Raw genomic sequence first — 18,491 nt, forward strand, 5'->3', positions numbered from 1 at the left:
ACGGACAGCCCCCCACTAGGTGCTGAGAAAAATCCCACAAAGCCAGGCTGGAAGCTAAAAGGTTCTTAAATATTTAGTTCAGATTTATTTAAAGTCAAGTCAGTTTGTGGACACTATTTATATTATTAAAAACACTTGGAGGTTTGTACTTCTAGCAAAAATATACATTTCGGTTTGAGGGTTGTTATACTGTCGAGGAAGGAAGAGCAAAAAGTTTCCCAGGTGATGGGCACGAGTCCTGCATTGGTGGGGACACCACTGGGGTTTTGGGAAGGACAAATCCCCCTGGCTCCAACCAGCACACGCATGTCTCCAGTGCCTTCCCCCAGAGGGCTTCAAAGTGCTTCAGAAACGGTAATTCCCAACACCCCTGCGAGGTAGGGAGGGGAGGGCTGGCCAGGGAAACTGAGGCACGGCAAAAGGAGTGGAGTATGGTAGCAGGGGGAGGTTTGGGACCGGCCAGCCCTGTGATGGGGAGGGAAAGCCCAGTGCTCTTCCCCTTTGGGTTTTAAAGGAATTATTGCACCAGGGAAATCTGCTACCCTGAAGAGGAGGAAAGTAAAAGAAAACCGAGTAATTTGCTCCCACAACTCCTCCTAGGGAATATCAATATTTTAATAAGGCTGCTCAGGACATGGGGGACTTTTGAGCTGCAGACAGGGAAGTGTCACTTCTTAAGTGAGACACCATTATCCTGAAAGGGAAACAGCCCTTCCCAGGTCCATCCTCCCTGTGCCCGAAGCCCAAGTGACACAACCCCCACACCAGGGGCCTGGCCTGGCCCAGGCAGCACGGTGGTGTTTCACTACAGCTGTGAGAAGTTGTGAGGCAAAAATCATTGAATGTTCAGGCAGACCCCTAAGCCTGGAGCTGTTCCCACTCTTGGGAACAGTGGCAGAGGACTGGAAGCTTCCCTGACACAGCCACGCTCATTGGGAAGGTCCTGCCCATTGTGAGCATCACAACCACCCCCTCTCTGTTTATAAATCCTTGGCATTTAAGCTGCAAAGCTCTCTGCAACCAATGCACTAGCAGATCCTCATGCTCCTGCTCCAAGCAGACAGCATGTGACAATCCAGGCCTCTTCCACAGAGGGGCAATTGAGGCAGGACACCAAACTGTGACCAGCTCAAGGCCCCCGAAGCTCCACACACCATTTTTTAACTCATGCCTGTGCGGAACAGCCTGTGGAAGCCATGGATTCTGTGCCTCTGCTCTGAAGGTGAATTTTAAGGAGTCCAATCCTTTCCTTCCTACTTCCCCGTCCCAGCCTCTCATACTGAGGTGCCAAGGGACACGTTTCGTATGGAACGAGGGTGCCAGGAGCAAAGGCTCCCACACAGCACCCAGGAAGGCAGAGTTCACACAGTCCTGCTGGGAGACAGGAACACACTGCAGAGCACGGGGGGGCTGCAGCTGTGGGACAGCCCTACCTGCATTCAAATACTCCAGCTTTTCTTTGGGAAATAGAGAAACATCCTTTCATCACACTGTCCCAGACTTCACGGCTCAGGACCACGTCCTTGCAGTGCAAATGAACAAGAGAATACAGACCCACCGTAAGTGCTGCTGTCAGCCCTGCTGGCCCCTGCACCCCCTCAGCCCTCCTAAGGACCAGAGCTCCCCACCCTGGGGACCCGAGGTGCCACAGTGACCTCGCTGCCTGAGCCATGTAAACCTGGTGGCTGCTCTGCTCCAGGAGCAGCCAGAGCTGGGCCATAGGAACGGGAACAGCAGCTTTGCAGATTTGTTAGTGTGTGTTAATGGAAGCCCTGGCCGAACAGGAGGCAGCTGCAAATCCTGACGGCATCTTGCCCTATGTACCGTATGTCAGGGTCACATAGAAAAGAGTTTCCAGTAGGAGAAATGGAAGACACTGGGAAGGTTTTCTTTGTTTCTGTACAAAGAGCCTTGATGGGAATCCATGGCTTCATTCTCATAAATAACAGGTCCTTAGTACATGTCCTTGTAGATCTCCTGCAGAAGTGGGTGCAGAGATGTCTCTGTCTCTGTCTTCTTGATCTTCTGCACCAGCTGGGCGTGCTCTGTCACCAGCTGTCGCAGGTCAGCCATCTTCTGCAGCAGCTTGGGGAAGAGGTACTGGGCATCCGGGTGGTTGGACTGCAGGTGGAACTCCAGCGCTCGCAGGATGTTGTCTTGGATCTCCTCCACCTGCTTCACGTTCATCAGGCCAGGCCGGTCTGTGGAGAGGAAGCATGGTAGCTGCAGGGCCATGGTGCAGCCCTCCAAAGTACACGCTGCTGCTGGGGAAAGGAGCTGGGGACTGTAACCCACCCACTGTGACTTCAACCTCAGCAGCTACAACGGGGAGAAGTGTGCCCTTGGACAACATATCCCACAGCAGCACATGAGAAGGAGATGCCACTTCTAAATTCCTTGCTGTTGGTCTAAGCTTGCCAGGCATCACTGCCACAGAGAAGCTTTGGTTTTGGAAATGTTCAGTTCTTCTCTCTCACTCCCCTGAGACGTCCCTGGCTGACCTCAAGCTTCAGCTCAGCTCCCCCAGCCCCCTCTGAACCACCTCCAAGTAGGGAGGACTCTTCCTGACCTGGCACCCACTCACCTCCACACAGGATGATGGCAGCCACAAACAGGGACAGGTCACTGTCATCCAGCTCCAGCGCGTTGAACTTCACAGCAAACTCAAACTTGGGCTCCATGATCTCATTGAAGGGCTTGCGCAGGCTGCGCAGGAACTCGCGGGTCACGAAGCCATTCCCGTTGGCCACCAGCAGCCCATCCTTGTTCATGATGGAGGCCAGCATGGCGAAGATGGCCTCGTGCACCCCGTACTTGAGCAGAGTCACTTGGTCGTTCAGGTAGAGGCCTATGAAGCTGGGGATGCTCTTGGCAAACTCGGTGAGTTCCCGCACAGTCTCCACCGTGGTGCACTGGCAGCGGTAGAAGACGTGCACCCCGATCTCCTTGTAGGGGGGGATGCCGTTCACCAGCTGCTTCCACACCAGCCCCTTCTCTGCCTGCCACAAGGTGTCCATGTCATGGATCACAAAAGGCTGCTTGAACAAGAAGCAAGTTAGGAGTCTGCTGCAGGGGACTCGAGGTGCCAGCTCTGCTCAGGACAGTCATGTTTGTCTGCCTGTCCCTGTGCTGTGCCCTGCCTCTGGGGCTGACAGTGCCCAGGCAATCTGCACCCACCCACCACAACACAAGTCTGCAGAGCAATGGGGTTTTTCCCCAGCAAGGGGCAGGACATGCAGAGAGACGTGCAGCATCTCCCAGAGAACAGTCTCCCGTGATGGCTATGGCCAACCCCACCTGCCCTGGGAGGGAACTTACTGGGGTGCTGCTGGCCTTCCCGGTCAGGATACCTCTTGCCTTCTTTTTGGTCATGTTGAAATTCTTCAGGTAGGCGTTGTAGATGTGCTTGGAGAAAGCTTTCAGGTCAGCCACCTGTGGGTTCTGGCAGCTGATCTCGCTCGCCGTCAGCCCTGCCACCAGCTTCCTCTTCTCTGCCTCTGGCATGCGCCCGAAGCGGATTGCTGGGGGGCAAAACTGGGGGTTAGGACAGCAGGGGCACCCCAGGAGATGCATCCAGAGAGGCAGCAGTTTGTTCTGCCACTGCAGACAGACAGGTCTGCTGGACACCTGCAGCTACATGACACAATGCTTCTCCAGGCTGCATCTCCTCCAGCATTAACAGCTTCATGAACCAGCCACTGCTGCTTCCTCAGACCAGACTCCCGTCCCATCCCTCTGGGCTCTTGCACAAACCCCACTTCCCATATAAACGCTATTGCTTGTCTGGGTCCAAGGTTCTTACACCTGAAGTCTAAAAGTCCCAGCACAGAATAATCTGTGTGTCCAGTTCCCTCTGGGCCAGTGCGCAAGGGACAGCCACGTGCCAGCAACTGTACTGCATGGTGGGAATGAACAGCCCCTTCTAATACAGGAATAGGGGAAAAGGAGTCAAATGCTTGAAGCACTGAGTTTGAATGATCTCCTAGCAAGAAGAGCCATGGGCTAAAGCACAGCAGGCCATGGGGACCCTTCACAGGAGAGCAGTTGGCACTGTGTCACCCAGGTGGCCAGGTGTGTGGGCAGCAGTGACACTCACCGTTGTGTGACATGCCCAGTGAGAGGCATTTCTGGAAGCGGCAGTACTGGCACTTGTTTCGGTTTTTCTTCTGAATTTTGCAGCTCCTCTCACATTTCTCGTACTCCAGCTTCATGCGGATCGTCCGGCGGAAGAAACCCTGCAGGCAGGGAACAGGGGGACATGGAGCAGCAGTGCCTGTGGTTTGGGACCAGGCTGGTTTGTTATCCCCAGGAGCTTCAGGGAGGTTCAGGGTGTGAGGAGGGGGAGCCCTGGGTCTTTCTAATGCAAGCAGAGTCTCTATCCCAAGGAGAGGTCATGTGGTGGCAGAAAGGGGCTGCAGAGGAAGAAGTGTGGGGGCACACCGTGCCTGGTGCTGTGACTGTGCCAGCAGCCCAAAGAGAGGGAGGAACAAACCATGGGACAGCCCAGCCTGCAGAAATGTCTGGGAGGACCTGGGCTGCTAACGCAACCCTGCTGGATCTGCTGGATCTGCTGCAGGGGAAAGAATTCCAGAGGAACAGCCAAGCTGCAGCCAGTGATCCCAGGGAGATAAATACACAGCTCACTGCTGATCTGCAGCTCAGAAACTATTTTTAAAAGCAAACTCAGAGTCCCAGTGGGGACAGATGGATTTGCCTTACACAGCAAAGCATGACAAGGCAAGGTTTGGGCCATTCAGGTCTCAGCCACCTTCTCAGGGCAGCATTTTCTGCCTGCCTATGCTCGCTCCATTCTAGACAGGTTGAGTCTTTTTACAATCGATCCCAAATCCCTGTTTTGATGCAAATCTGCTTGTGTGAGAAGGCAGTCCAGTCGCTGGGATCTAATCCCTGCTTGGTGCTGCTGAACCCAGCTGTCCCTGGGACTCACCTTGCAGCCCTCGCAGGCGTGCACGCCGTAGTGGAAGCCCGAGGCTTTGTCTCCACAGACCCTGCACTCCACGTTCAGTGCTCCCAGCGCCGTCTCCTCGCAGCCCATCTGCAGCTGGTCCGACAGGGAGGGAGAGGAGCTCTGTGACAGGTCTGCAAACACACACAGGGACACATCCTTCCATGTCACAGCCACAGGCCCAGCTCCTGGCGTGGCCAGCTCCTCCAGCCGTGGGGCTGAGAAGGGATTTCCAGCACTGTCCTGCCTGCCTCTGGTATCACATCTGGAATCTGGCACTGACTGCAGGCAAATGCCATGACCAGAGCCAAGAACATCCCAGCAGCTCAGATTCCACATCAATGCTCCTTTCTTCCCTCAGGCATTCATGTCCTGGCAATGAAATCCCAAACAGCAGATTTTATAATCCCTGGTTGGCCAGCTGCTGGCACAGGACATCCCAGCTGGAACATCAAGGGCTCTGGAGGAGCCTCTTCTGCATTCACAAACCTTCTCTCCCACCTCCTATAATCACTTTGCTCTGAGGACCTCAAGAAGTGTCCAAGGAAGCATTCCCAAACACCAAACACGCTGGGAGGCCCCTTGTTCTGAAGCACAATGTTACCTGCCTGTCCTTTTCATTTCCACTCCAAAACCCATTGCCAACGGCTGTGCAGTGACCTCAGAAGAAGAAATAAGCCTCTCCATAACTCGAAGCATTATTTCACAAAGAGTAGAGATTAAAACCAGCTGAACATCATTCAGGGACAGATCCTCTTGCAGCTGAGCATGCTGCCTGGCTGGATGCTTCACAGGATGAGCTCCTGTGCCTCTACTTACCTGTGTAGCTGCTTGAAGGCAGCGAGCTGTCTGGTCCTCCATTTGGGTCTGAGGCTCCACTTGCCACCATCACTGCCTCTTCCTCTTCCTCTTCCTTGACCTCAGGTACTTCCTCCTGTAGTTGTTCCATAATTGATCACCCCTCAGTGCCAAGACTGCAATCCCTGTCATAGCTCTGGCATCATCCGCGTCTATCCAAGATGGACCCCACCAGGCTGTTGCTGCTAGCCTGCAGGACATGGAGAGAGGCCACTGAGTGCCTGCACGGAGCAGCTCAGCAGCAGGGCAGTGTCACCAACCACACCAGTCCTGCTCTGTGCTTGCTCCTCAGTCAGTGAGACATGCAGAGCAGGCCCCATTTAAAGATCCCTTTGCACTCTAGAATAAACATTCTGTAGGATTTTAGGAAGCGAAAACTCACAGAATTGTTTTTAAAGCCCAATAGACCACAACCCAGCCCAAATGCCATCCAGGGGTCCCCAGCTTACAAGTCCCATAGCAGAAATGCTGCCCCAGACAATGTCTCCCAGAGGTGTGAGTCACCTGATGCCAGGAATGTGACGGTAACAGCCAGGGCAGGGGTCTGATAGAGCCAGCACCTCAAAAAGGATCAAAGTAGAGCTGGCTTCATAATCTGTTCCTGCCCAGCCATGGCAGGGCCTGGACTGGGAGCAGCAGCTGATCAGGGTGTGCCATTCCCATGCGTGGAAGATACTGGGGGAGCAGGGCTCAGTGCAGCAGCAGGCAGTGACTAAAAGTCCCTGGCCCGTGCAAGCCATCTGCAAGACTGATGGCTTCCTGTCGGGCCTGCACTCACACTCCTTCCCGTCAGAGTGCTGCCAGTTACAGCCTTTGTGTTTGTTTTCACTTGGCTCCTCTGCCAAGAGCAGGGTTGAACGTGTTGCTGTTGCTCTGCGCAGCTGCCGGGCTGTGCTCAGCCACGGGGTCCAGCAGTGTGATCCCAACAGCCACACAATCCAACCAGTGTCTTTATCCTGGGTTTCCTGTGGGAGGAACGGCCCCATCCTCCCCCACACACTTCCGCTCCTTGTTTGCCTTACTCCATTCCCAAAGAGCCCACAAAAAGCTCCAGCCATCCAAAAGATGCAGCACTGGTACCGTGGCTATGGCAGAGCCATTCCCCTTTCCCTCACAGCCATGCTGGATCTTGATTCCTAAACTTACTTTTTTTGAATAATTAATATCTCAAGCCCATCTTATGTAAAGTTCCAACCACTTCCTTAAGAGAGTTATTTTTAAGTGGAAAAATACCCATCAGGAAAGCCACTGAAATCTATGTTCAACCAAGAAAGCCTCAACTTGCAGACTGAAATTAAACTCATGCAGGATCTTTGTGCCCCATGCCCAAGCCCACAGGACAGCTCAGGGCTTGCTGGGGGAGGGCAGCAGTGACCCAGGACTCCCCGGATTTGTTTGTCCTCCCGCAGCAGACCCTCACACCTGGTACGTCAAACTTGAGCTGCAGCCAGCTCCTTGGATTATTGGAAAGACATCAAGGTCAGAGCTCTCTGAAAGAGCAAGAAAGCAGCTCAGGGAGAGAACAAAATCTGCAGGTGGGAGGGTGAACACAAACACGTCACAAAGCCAGGACACAAGTCCCCCCTGAAGCTGGTGCTGCACCAGAGCCTGAGTCTCCTGTGGCTGAGGGGGTTTTATTTTATCCCTCCACATTGGGAATTCAGACTGCAGGACAGTGGCTTTGTTTCCAGCTGAGGTACATTAGTGGCACCAGTGAGCACACTGCCCTGTGCTCCTTGGCAGCAGGAGCAGGCAGAGGGGTGCTCCCTTCCCATGCCTCCACATGAGCACTGAGGGACCATTGAAGGGCTGTGTTATCCTTGGCCTCTGCTCACACATCCCACGCGGTGGGACATGGCAGACAGGCAGGAAAACCTATTCATTGGAGATGGAGGGTAATGAACTTCACCGTTTTCAGGGTTATATATAAATGATCGCACAAACATCAGGGAAACACTTTTGCCTGGAAGAGTAGTTAGTGGGGGAAGCTTGTGGCAGGAGAAGCTCATCTACACTGGAAAATCCATCCTGTAGCAGCTTAATGAGCAGCTCATTGGATTCCCTTTGTCTCTAGCATCCAGCACAAGCCCCTTGCTTTAAATCCTGCAAACAGAGCTCTCTGCTTTGCCCCAGATGTCTCATGGGACATGTTGGAATAATGTGGGTACATCCCTGACAGGCTGTCCTCCATGTGTTGGGTTTACTCAGAGCCATGTGCTCCCAGGGCAGCGGTAAGTTTCTGGCATGCAGTTTGCTCCCCAAAACCCAAAAAAGCAACTCCAAAACTGTGCTTGGAGTCAGTCTTGGATGCGTGTGAGTAGGGGGAAAGCAGAGGATGAGACAAAGACAGACAGCTCCACGGGCCTCCAGCTAAGGCTGCTCATGTGCACACAGAATTTTGCACATAATGCACACAGGCATTACAGAACGGATATGGGTGTGAATCCCACCCTTCGAGAGTGGCTGGAGAGGCAGAGAGAGAAAAGCTTTTACGAGAAGGCTCCAAATGTATTGTTTGTACATCTCTTTGCAGGCCAAGAGTTCAGGGGCCTGGGCAGAGGGGAGCTGTGGGAGCTCTTTGCACACCTGCCTCCCCCTTAGCCCTTCCCATTTTCTAAACAACTGGGATAGAGGGAGAGGACTGGAAAAAAGGATTGATCTCACATGGGAGGCTGCAGCCCCTGCCTCTGGCAGATGAAAGGCCAAGGCAGCTGCTGCCTGGGTAAAAGGCTGGGCATGGCCTGTGCAGCCCTTCGAGGAGCCAGCCAGCTGGGCAGAGCCCCTGTCAGGAGAGGGACCTCACTCCTCATCCCCATGCCAGGTACAACACTGAGGCAGCAAGCAGGGACTGTGGAGATTCTCCAAGGATCCACGTCCTTCCCTCCGTTCCCCTGCAAGCCCTTCAGTGGGAACGGGGGGGCCTGGGAAGCTGGAGCTCTCCAGAGGTTTGTGCAAACTCTCTCTGTCTGAGCACAAGGAGGGACCTGCCCTGCCAGCACCGCAGCCCAGAATCTTTGTGGGACAACACTGGGGATGACAAAAAGACACCCAAAGGGCCCATCTCCACTCCAGCGCCTCTCCAGCCATTTGGTGCCTCCACATCCAGTGGCCAAGTTGCCAGAGCAGAAGGGATAACTTGGTCTCCTCCTCTTGGCTAAGTCGTGTGCCAGAGCACAGCACACAAGCTTCAAGCTGCAGGAAGATAGAGAAAGATTTCTGCCTGCCGTAGACACCCACACCTTTTTTCCATTCAGCAGCTGTCACAGGACACTGATGGAAACAAGGATGGAGACTGTGAATTTCTTTCCAAGCATATCCAGAGAATCCAGCAAAGCTGTTTCCCTCCTCTTCCCACAGGATGGGAATGAGCAAGAGGGCAAGCATCTCATGAATTGCTGTGCCCTTGCCTCAATGCTTGTTCCAAGGAGCTTTGGTAAGTGGCTGAGCCAGCAGTTTCCTCTGCAGCCGGTGCAGGGAGGGTTTGTTTGCTGGCTCTGGGCTTGGGCTGCTGCCTGCTGGCTGCAAACAGCTTGGGCAACAGGTTTGTCTTTCCTAGAAGCTGGCATCTACGCCAAGCTAAACCATCAGTGGGAACAGGGAGGGAGAGACGTGGCACAACCAGGAGAGGAAAAAAACAGGAATAAAAGTTAAAAGGAGATAAATCTTCAGTGTGGATTCCCTGCAAGAAGGTAGTACTTCTCCAGAGCTGACCAAGATCCAAGCCTCCAGTTCATCAACCAACAGCTTGTGCCCCTGTGGCCTGGCAGTTCTCCTGGCAGCCAATCCTGCTGATTAGCATGTAGACCCTGGAGATAAACTCAGAGTTTCCAGGCAAAGCAAAGCACCAAAGAAAGGTCCAAAGCTCCCAAGAGTCAAGACACAGAGTTGATCTGCTCAAAACAGTCATTCAATGCAACTGCACTATAAAATAGGTCATAAGGAATGACAAATGGAAACCAATATACCATGGGAGCACTCCTTGCTTGTGTTTATTCCCCTGGACAACAACATTCACCAAATTCACAGCCAAAAGAAACAGAAGGGGTGAGATGAGAACTCAGCACTCCATAGGGCAGCACTGTGATGTGCAGCATATTTTGAACCCACAATCGAAAACTGACCTGAATCCATAAAGGAGATGTGATTGCTGCTGGTTGACCACCTTTTGCAGACTTCCTCAGGTGGTGTCACTGCTTCCAAGATCTGCTAATCAAGTACCAGCTTCTGTTCCTCCTCCTACAAGTCAGCTACAACTAATAAAAGCCAAGTAAGAGCTAAGCAGATGCTGCAATACAGGAAAGGTAACTAAGAGTACAAAACAGGAGAGACTAACACTGAAAACATGTTTATGTTTGCTCCTGGAAGATCAGCATACCCCATATTAGCCAATCAGATCTCAGCAGCACTTACTAGCTGAGTGTTTCCTCCCTTACTCAAAGTCTTGCCCGCAAGGCAGGCTACACACAAAAATAAACTACTACAGCTAGCAAGGAAGAGCCCTCCCACGCAGCACTGACCAGGATGGACATTCTGGGCCAGATTCTTCCCCTTGAAGCATCTGCTTAGATGCTGTGTCATGCCCCAGAGTCCAGTCCTGTGATTGTCTCTCCAAGGCTGCTCGGTGTGGACCACCTCTGCTTCCCCAAGAGTGAGCTGGCCTCATTAAGCAGAGGGGTACTGCCAGAGCTGCCATCACAATTAGCTGTTACTAATTACTCGGGGACTTGTGACACAGGGTGCAGGAGATTCTCTCAGCTGCCTTGAGCAGCCTGGCTTGCCAAAATGAATCACACATCTATTGCATGTTTTAACTCACCTACTTCCTGGGCACTGAGGGGGGAAAAAACCCCAGCTCATTAGAAAGGTTACGAAACTTGCCGGATTCTTCTCTTTTTGTACCATGATTGATGCTGTCCCCAAAACCAGGTCACGACATTTTGCTCCAAAAGGAACTTGCTACTGGCTTTGTTCAGAGTGCAAGAGGTACTGCAGACACTGAAAAATAGCAGATTTTGGGCACTGAACTCTCAGCCATATGCAAAGCAGGGTCTGCCAGGCTGCTCTTCTCCAGGAGCTGTAGCCATCCCTGGCTCCAGCAGCGGTAAGCATGCATGAGACGTGCTCCAAAATCCTTGAGATGGCAGATACAGGAATCATCCCTCAACAGCTTCCCAGCAGAGGGACTCCCTGCCCTCATCAGGCTCCGAGGCTAAGGCTGGCAGAAGGGCAGCAGCAGGGCAGGCAGGGAAGAGCTGTGCAGTTCTTAGCTCTTACTTCAAGTGCTGCTCCATGACTTTCAGCAAATCTGGTCAAGTCCCCTACTTCCATTTCCTTAATCATTAAACAAAACAAAACAAAAAAAAACCAAAACCAAAACCCACCACAAAGAAACAAGCCCAGGATTTTTACAGTGCTTCCTTCCTGATCCTTCCCTGACTGCATTAGCTCACGGAGACGGCATGTTTTGGAAGTGCAGAGCAATAGATCAGTGCCAAGTGTCATTGTTTATTCCTGATTACAGATTTTGACACCTGTTTGCAGTCACACTCGCAGGTCTGGTCAGCTCCCTGCACTGCTTGTGACCATCTTCTCCTGTTGTACATTCCTGTACAAGGCATTTCCAGGATGACTTTCAGGAAACAAACTGGCACATCTCATTCTGCCAACTGCTGACTGGTGTTTAGCAGTCAATTCAGGACAGCCCAAAGTACCTATGGCCAGGAGGGGCACGTGGGTCTGACCCATCCGAACAAGGATAGCAGCCAGGAAACAAGCAGGTACTGGAAAGGTGACACCACTGGGCCTCCTCAGTGCTGGATATGGCAGAGAAGTGCTGCTATTTGAGAAGATCATTAAGTCTGGCAAGAAGAGAGGATCATCCCCCCACAACCCAGGGCACAGCAGAGGTGGCTGTGAAAGTGTGGCAATGCTTTGGGATCACACTGCAAACCTGGCACTCGCAGGCCAGAGAAGGTGTCTGGGATATATTCCCCTTTCCTTTAGCATCCCCAAGGTGAGGAGGCTGGAGGCTCAGAGCTCACTGAACCACTGGAAGATGAAGCTTTCCCAAATTGCTGAAGTTCTCTTGGCTGTACTCCAAGGCAGTCAGTTTGCTTAGGGACCCCTTGTCCTCCCAAACCTGAGCAGGACATGTGGAAGGATCCGGTTTCAGGAACATCAGTAATTATAGAACAGGGCTGCTGAGGGAGGAGCTCACAGAAACAGCAACACCACTTCCCAAGGCAAACAGTGAGCACAGGGTGTTACAGACTCAGAGCAGCGCTGAAATGGAACTCCAGGAAAGTGGCAAGTGGAACAAGCAGTGGCTGTGAACAGAAGCACTGCTGGCGGTCAGTGAGGCCAAGTTTGGCAGTGCTGGGCACACCAGAACCCAGCTTAGATTTCCCCAAAGTCTCAGGGTCACTGGGACACTTCTGCTTTGGAAGGGGCAGTCAGCTCCCCAGAAAAGCAGGGGGTGCAGAAAAGCAGCAGTGGGCCAATGAGTCACTTAGGATCACACACACACATGGAGCCAAACACCTAGCAGGCCCCCAGGTTTGATTGCTACATTGCCAGCGCTCCCAGATGCAGAAAAATACCCACAAAACCAATAGCAAGCCTCCTCCTCTTTGCAGCAACAGATTTTAAATCTCATGGACTAACCAAGAAAAAAAATAAATCCATCAGCTTGTAAGTTCTGTTATGTTTACACACTTGGACTCCCAGAAAAGTGCTACTTGGTTTTGTAGACTTTAGCAAAATATCCTGGGCAGCAGCCACGCAGCTCTGATCCCAGGATGCAGCTGACAGAGAGGAATTGTGCCCAGGCACAAGTCCCGATGATTCAGCAGGGCCAGGAACATGCGCAGCCAGACAGATTGCTGTGTCTGCTGCTGCTCCCCTTCAGCCACGGAGCAGGAAAACAGAGGGGTCCCTGTCTGACTGCACACATCCCCGTAAGACAACCTCCAGAGAACACCAGAATCACTTTTCCACACAAACTAGTACAACACCCTCTCAGGGGACTACATGGGAATGCTGTTTCCTTACTATTTTTGGCCACATTCACACGGCAATAGCTGCCTGGACAACAGAGATTCCCCTGCCTTTTCAGCAGGGAAAGGAGCAGCGATGGTGTCAGTGTGATCCTGCCAAGACTCACAGTGTGCTCTGACCATTTGGATTTCTGCCTCAGCCCCCAGAAAACAAAATGCTTGAGCAAAGTATTCGCACCTTTCATAACATCCTCGTGCCTTTGGCACCATCTTGGGGGTACAGGGTGAGCCACAGAGCTCACAGCCAGCCAACAGCTACTGCTTCCTGACACAGCCAGCTGCTGGCAGCTCAGCAGGCTCCTCAAGTTCATGCTCACCAACAACCCTTTTCCAGAGATCCCCACGGCCCTAAGTTCCACAACACAAGTTCTACCCCATGGACATGAGAACCCACGGATATTTTCAGAGATGTGGATCTCTGACCATCAGCTCTCGTGGGGTTAACAGCTCTCAAGAGACATTATCTCTAGCAGAATCTGTATAAACAACTCTAAGGTGAAAAGGTGATTTGGGCATTTTCAGAAGTATCCCAGATTGCATTATTATGAAATCAAGAGTTCCACTGAAAAATGCTTTTAACAAGTCAGGCAGGAAAGGGATTTGAGCTTAGGCTCCCATCAACAAGATGACTGCACAAAGCATTGCTTATTTTGAAGCCATCTCACACAACCCCTGCCAGGAAAGGCCTGACAAAGCCTGTCCTAATGAGATAGGCATGTGTTTCACAGTTAAGTCTGTCTTAACAGCCCATCAAAGAAATGCACCCCTATCAGCCCATCTGCCCTTTCAAATCACCAAAACCATTCCCTGTCTCCAACCCACATATCTATTAAGGGCTGAACATGCATGTTCTGGTTTTTGCTATTTCAAGTTCCAGTTCCCAGACCAGGGCAAGTCAGGAAAAGCAGCATGACTGGCAATGGTTTTGGATAACACGGAGGCTACCAGGCTGTGTCCCTGTCCCAGAGATGGATTCTGGCCTGATCGGCACCATAACAAAAACTTGTGTTTCTGGCTTGTGCTTTCATCCTGCCACTTCCTCCTCCATGGTCAGGACTCCCCTGCAAACCAGAGATTCCCCAAAACTCAAAACTTCGAGCAGAGCCTGCCTGTGAGGTCCCCAAGAAAGCACCCCAACATACACATGCATTTCAGAGCCCTTTGCAAAGCCAAACAGACCTGACCAAAACGATCCCAGATGTTCAGAAGTTCTTGGCTAAGCCTTGGAGAACCCAGACATTTTCCAGACACTACAACTGTAACAGCGAATATTAAAGCATTTCAAGAAGTCATAATGAAACTAAGATACATCCTGAGTCAGTTCTGCTCTGAACCCTTCCTGCAATCAAGCAGGGCTCCAGTGAATGTCATCCTAAAACGTATATTTTGGGGAAGATGCATTTCACAACCTCCTTGACCAAAGGATTCATACTGGCATCAATCATTCCACTCTAAACCCCTGCTTTGGGAAAGTAATTTCCCAGGCATTCTGCCAAGGCAAGCACATTTCAGAGTATTAACAAAAAATAAAACTAGTTCTACAGAAAAATCTTACTTGTCCTCACTATGGAAATCACTTCTGCTTGTCCAGACATTCCCAGAGTCTCCAAAATTACTGCAGCAGTGCATCTCTGAACAGACACACTTCTGGAAAAAGCAGAAATTATTCTGAAGCACCTGATGAGAAGCACCACGATGAATCTGTGGTTATCAGTTAGTTCCTGCTATAAGCAAAAGAGTCAGTACAAACCACAAAACCCCTGATACCTAAAATATCACTGTCGGGGCAAGCCAGGTTGGGCTCTGACAGCAAATAACCTTTCAGGCATAAGCACTATAACATCATCTCACCCAATTAAAACATCATTTGTATGTCAGGTTCTGTTGTTCAGAGGAGCCCAAGAGTCTCTTGCTGTGCCAATCCTTCAGCCTCCAAGAACATTTGCAGATTTCCAGTCCATAATTCAATAGCCACAGACGAAATATTCCCCAAAAGGCAACAAGATGTACTGTACAAAAATACATATTTTTCAAAAGGCATCACGCAAGAAAGACAGAACCCATCAACACCCGAAAGCAATTCTGTACAACAATGCTCTTCTGATCAGCAAAGCTTCACAAGGCTCATTACAAAATCCTCTCCACACGCTGTGAAGATCCTTGGAAGTCTGTGTCTTGAATACCAGAACAGAAACGGCGTAACCATTGCACCAATCTGACACAGAACCCACAACAGCTCAACACCTCAGACCTGTGTTGAGGCAAACACACACCCACAGCCACAAGCACACAGCCTCAGCACCGCTGATTCCAGAACCACTTCAGAGGTCTGCAGGCAGGACAGTGCCCGCCCATGGCCCTGCTGACCACCCCCTCCCAACCCCTGTCCTGCCTCTGCCATGACCTGCTCAGCTTTGTCTGACACCGACAGACAGCACCGGCACCACTGCCGGGTCGTGTGTGGGATTGTTCTGGGGTGATTGGTTACCCACGTGCAGCTCTGGATCTCATGAGCCCTCCCTCATCTACAAGAGCCAATTTCAGTCATAAACATCAGTGAAATAATGAAATGTTATGCCACTATGCTCTGACAGCAAGAGCCAGCTCAGGAGAACAGGATTAGACCATGGTCCTCACAGTGTATTCCTAAAGTAATCCATAAAATCATATTCAGAAACCGAACAAAAATTAGGTACAGAGTTTAAATTTAAAATGGAATTTAAGAAAGTTTAAGATCATGGACAAAGGGAAACTTGCTGGAAACAAACTGCTCTTCCCAGGCTCTTCCCTACCCCAAATTTTTAGAAACATTGCTAAGTGCCTGAGTTGGTGGCCCGTGTACAAAGGGAAGGGTTACCTCTGCGGAGCAGCTGTCCCCGTCTGCCTGCCGCCGAAAGCCACCGCTCAGTCACCATGTCAGCACAGACAGCCAAGAGCTGGAGCAATCTGCAGGAGGACAGAGAGCAAGTTTCCACGGCTGTGCTGAAGGCCAGATATTTATGCCGCTGGGAGCACTGGGCTGGGTCCAGCAGCAGCTCTGAAATTTAAACACACACTCCCTCTTTCGCACGCTGAAACCCTGGGCCAGGGTGACTCCAGGGGGCCGCTGCCACAGGCAGCATCTGTCCCAAGACCAGGAGGAAGAGCAAATCTTGGGGTGTCCCAGCAGACACAGCCCCATCCCCTCACCATGGATGTCACCTTTGCCTTAAGCCACCTGCAGCTGGAGGCTGATGACCCTGAGCTCTTCTGACAATGCACAAAATTGATGCTAGAAAAAGTCTATGGTGGCCACAAGGCTGCTTGTTTACTCAGCTTGCTTAATCCACCTTCAAGAGGCTGCCAGAAAGTTCCTGCAACTTTAATGAACTTCCTCTTGGGTGGCTGAAACTTAAGGATTCAACAGAGTTCATTCACTCTTCTTGGTTTTCCTGATAACTTTTCCTTGTATGAATATCAGGCTCAAAAGAGAAGGAAGAGACTAATGCCAGAAAAAAATGGCTTATGAGGCTTTGAACTAGAGGACTTAGAGAAAATATGTCCATATGTCCTATTTTTAGACAGTTATGCAGACTAACTGGACTAAAACATTAAACAAAGATGTTGTGAACATGATGCTATTTGCACCCACATACCCTCCTTGACATTACCCAGGCTTAACTGCTCCTCCCACTCTGACAGAAAAGCCCTGTTTTGTATTGCTGCCCTTGACATGGGACAACTTGTGAGGCAGCTGAGGACCAGCAACAAACCAGCAACAAACCAGCATCACCAGTCCCCACCAGGCCGGGCAGCTCGGCAGCAAACTGCAAGTGCTGCGCTGAGAGTGAACCCCCAATGCAGCACATCCTTCCAGGTCTGATATGGCAGTGGCAGCTGCAGCTGCCCAGGAGAGATGGAAAAAGAACATGAACCTCCTGCCTCAAAAGCTGAGGATCCCAGTGGCCTGAGTGTGGAGGGTGCTCCCTACAGGATCAAGGGCAAAGGTGTAAGATCCAAAAATAAGACCCAAGTCCCTTGCACTGCAGCATCAATCACATCAGGATTTCCCAATCAGTGATTTCAAAGTCACATCCTCTTGAAGACAGTGATTGCCCCTGTTTAGAGGTGGAGGCTGAGGACAGCCTGGAGTTCTGCCAGGTGTGGATCCAGCACCAGCCTATGCCTCAGTGGGGCCACAAAACCGCCCTCAGGAGCTTCACTTTCACAGCGGAGCAAGTTTCTCATCCCTTTTCCCCCAATACGGACGAAAATTTTTCTAAACAATCCTGACAAAGTTTCTCTTTAATCTCTCTACAACAACACTAAAGTCATTCCAGCCCCACTGTCACATCAAGAGGTGGCTTTCCCCACCTCAACCAGCAATAAAGCTCATCCTGATTCAGTAACACAGCATTATCCTTGACACTGTCAACGAGGGCTGAATCACATGCAGGGAGTGCACAAATCACACCCTGAGCTCTCTCTCATTGCAGACGAGAGTGCTCTGCTGCTGCTGCCAGAGATCTGAGAATTAAAACTAAATGCCTGGCTCACCTTGTCCCACTGACAGCTAAATGCCAGGACATGCCCATCACACCACACACAAGGCAACACTTGCACCAGCTCAGCCGGGCATGGAGGGAACCTGCCAGGACATCCCACCTGGATGCTTCCTCTGCTGTCCCTGGTACAGAAGAGGATACTCTGCTGAAGGCAATAAGGGATTTGCATGGAGATGGCAGGAGGAGAGGAGAGTAGAGCAGAAACAAGAAACGGGACACGGGCTGCCTCACCCCACAGGTCACTGTTTTAGAGACTAACATTAACAACTACAACTGGGACTCTGATTCATGGGGCACCCACCACTCAGATCCCTCTGCAGCACCATGACGAGCATTGTCCAGAGGCTACAGCACATCTGATTCCTTCCCACAGGCATGTCTGGGATCTCAGGGAAGGAGGGAGTGGAATGGACAGATATGAGGGATGAGAAAGGACTCAGATCCTTCCTCCTGGAGCAGCCCCTCACCGGATGCTCTGCTCAAGGTCTATCCTGACCCTCTTGCTTTTCCTCCTTCCAGCCCCAGACTCCTTCGATGCCTTCGGTACTCTCAATCCCCAAGCAAATTCCCCCTCCACCACCCTACCCTGGCACAGAAGAAAGGAACACCGTCCCCCTAAGCATCATTCCGTGTGGGCCATGTCCTGTCCTCAGTCTCCCCTGATTTCCCAAGAGGAACTACAGCCTAAAGTCACTGATCCCCCTCACGCCCCAGCTCTTCACACCCATGTCCCCTCTGCACCAACCCCTGTCCCTCACAGCCCCTTCTCCTACCCTGTCACAACCCCAGCCCCTCACACTCCGTGTCCCTCACAGCTCCCGCTTCTCACAGCCCCTCTCCTTCGCACTCCCCGTCCCTCACACCCTCCGTTGCCCACATGCCCTGCCCCTCACACCCTCTGTTCCCCACATGTCCTGCCCCTCACGGCCCCCGTCCCTCACGGGTCCCTCCCTCCCTCGCGCTCCCCCCAGCCCCGCTCACCTCGCGCGCGGCCCCGCTCGCGCCGCCGCCCCCCCCGTCCCCGTCACCCCCGGCCCCGCGCGTCACCGCGCACGCCCTGACGCCACC

General features: G+C 51.8%; 1 protein-coding gene across 3 annotated transcripts; it reads right to left on the minus strand.

Annotated features, from left to right (window-relative positions):
- Positions 1-62: 62 nt before the first annotated feature.
- Positions 63-18,439, minus strand: PPARD (peroxisome proliferator activated receptor delta). 3 transcript variants are annotated; one of them, XM_014872751.2, is made up of 8 exons: positions 18,405-18,439; positions 15,737-15,825; positions 5,786-6,014; positions 4,949-5,100; positions 4,097-4,235; positions 3,319-3,521; positions 2,585-3,038; positions 63-2,201 (listed from the first exon to the last, which is right to left on the minus strand). In XM_014872751.2, exons 3-8 carry the CDS (start codon positions 5,913-5,915, stop codon positions 1,954-1,956), a joined length of 1,326 nt encoding a protein of 441 aa, XP_014728237.1. In that variant the 5' UTR covers positions 5,916-6,014; positions 15,737-15,825; positions 18,405-18,439; the 3' UTR covers positions 63-1,953. The 3 variants fall into 3 exon arrangements, with proteins under 3 accessions (XP_014728237.1, XP_014728238.1, XP_088036725.1); XM_014872752.2 differs by lacking the exon at positions 18,405-18,439 and having other exon boundaries at positions 2,585-3,035; positions 15,737-17,532; XM_088180599.1 differs by lacking the exons at positions 15,737-15,825; positions 18,405-18,439 and adding an exon at positions 9,946-15,207.
- Positions 18,440-18,491: the final 52 nt, after the last annotated feature.

The sequence above is a fragment of the Sturnus vulgaris genome, chromosome 29 (assembly GCF_052056855.1).
Source record: "Sturnus vulgaris isolate bStuVul1 chromosome 29, bStuVul1.hap1, whole genome shotgun sequence".
Lineage (NCBI taxonomy): Eukaryota > Metazoa > Chordata > Aves > Passeriformes > Sturnidae > Sturnus > Sturnus vulgaris.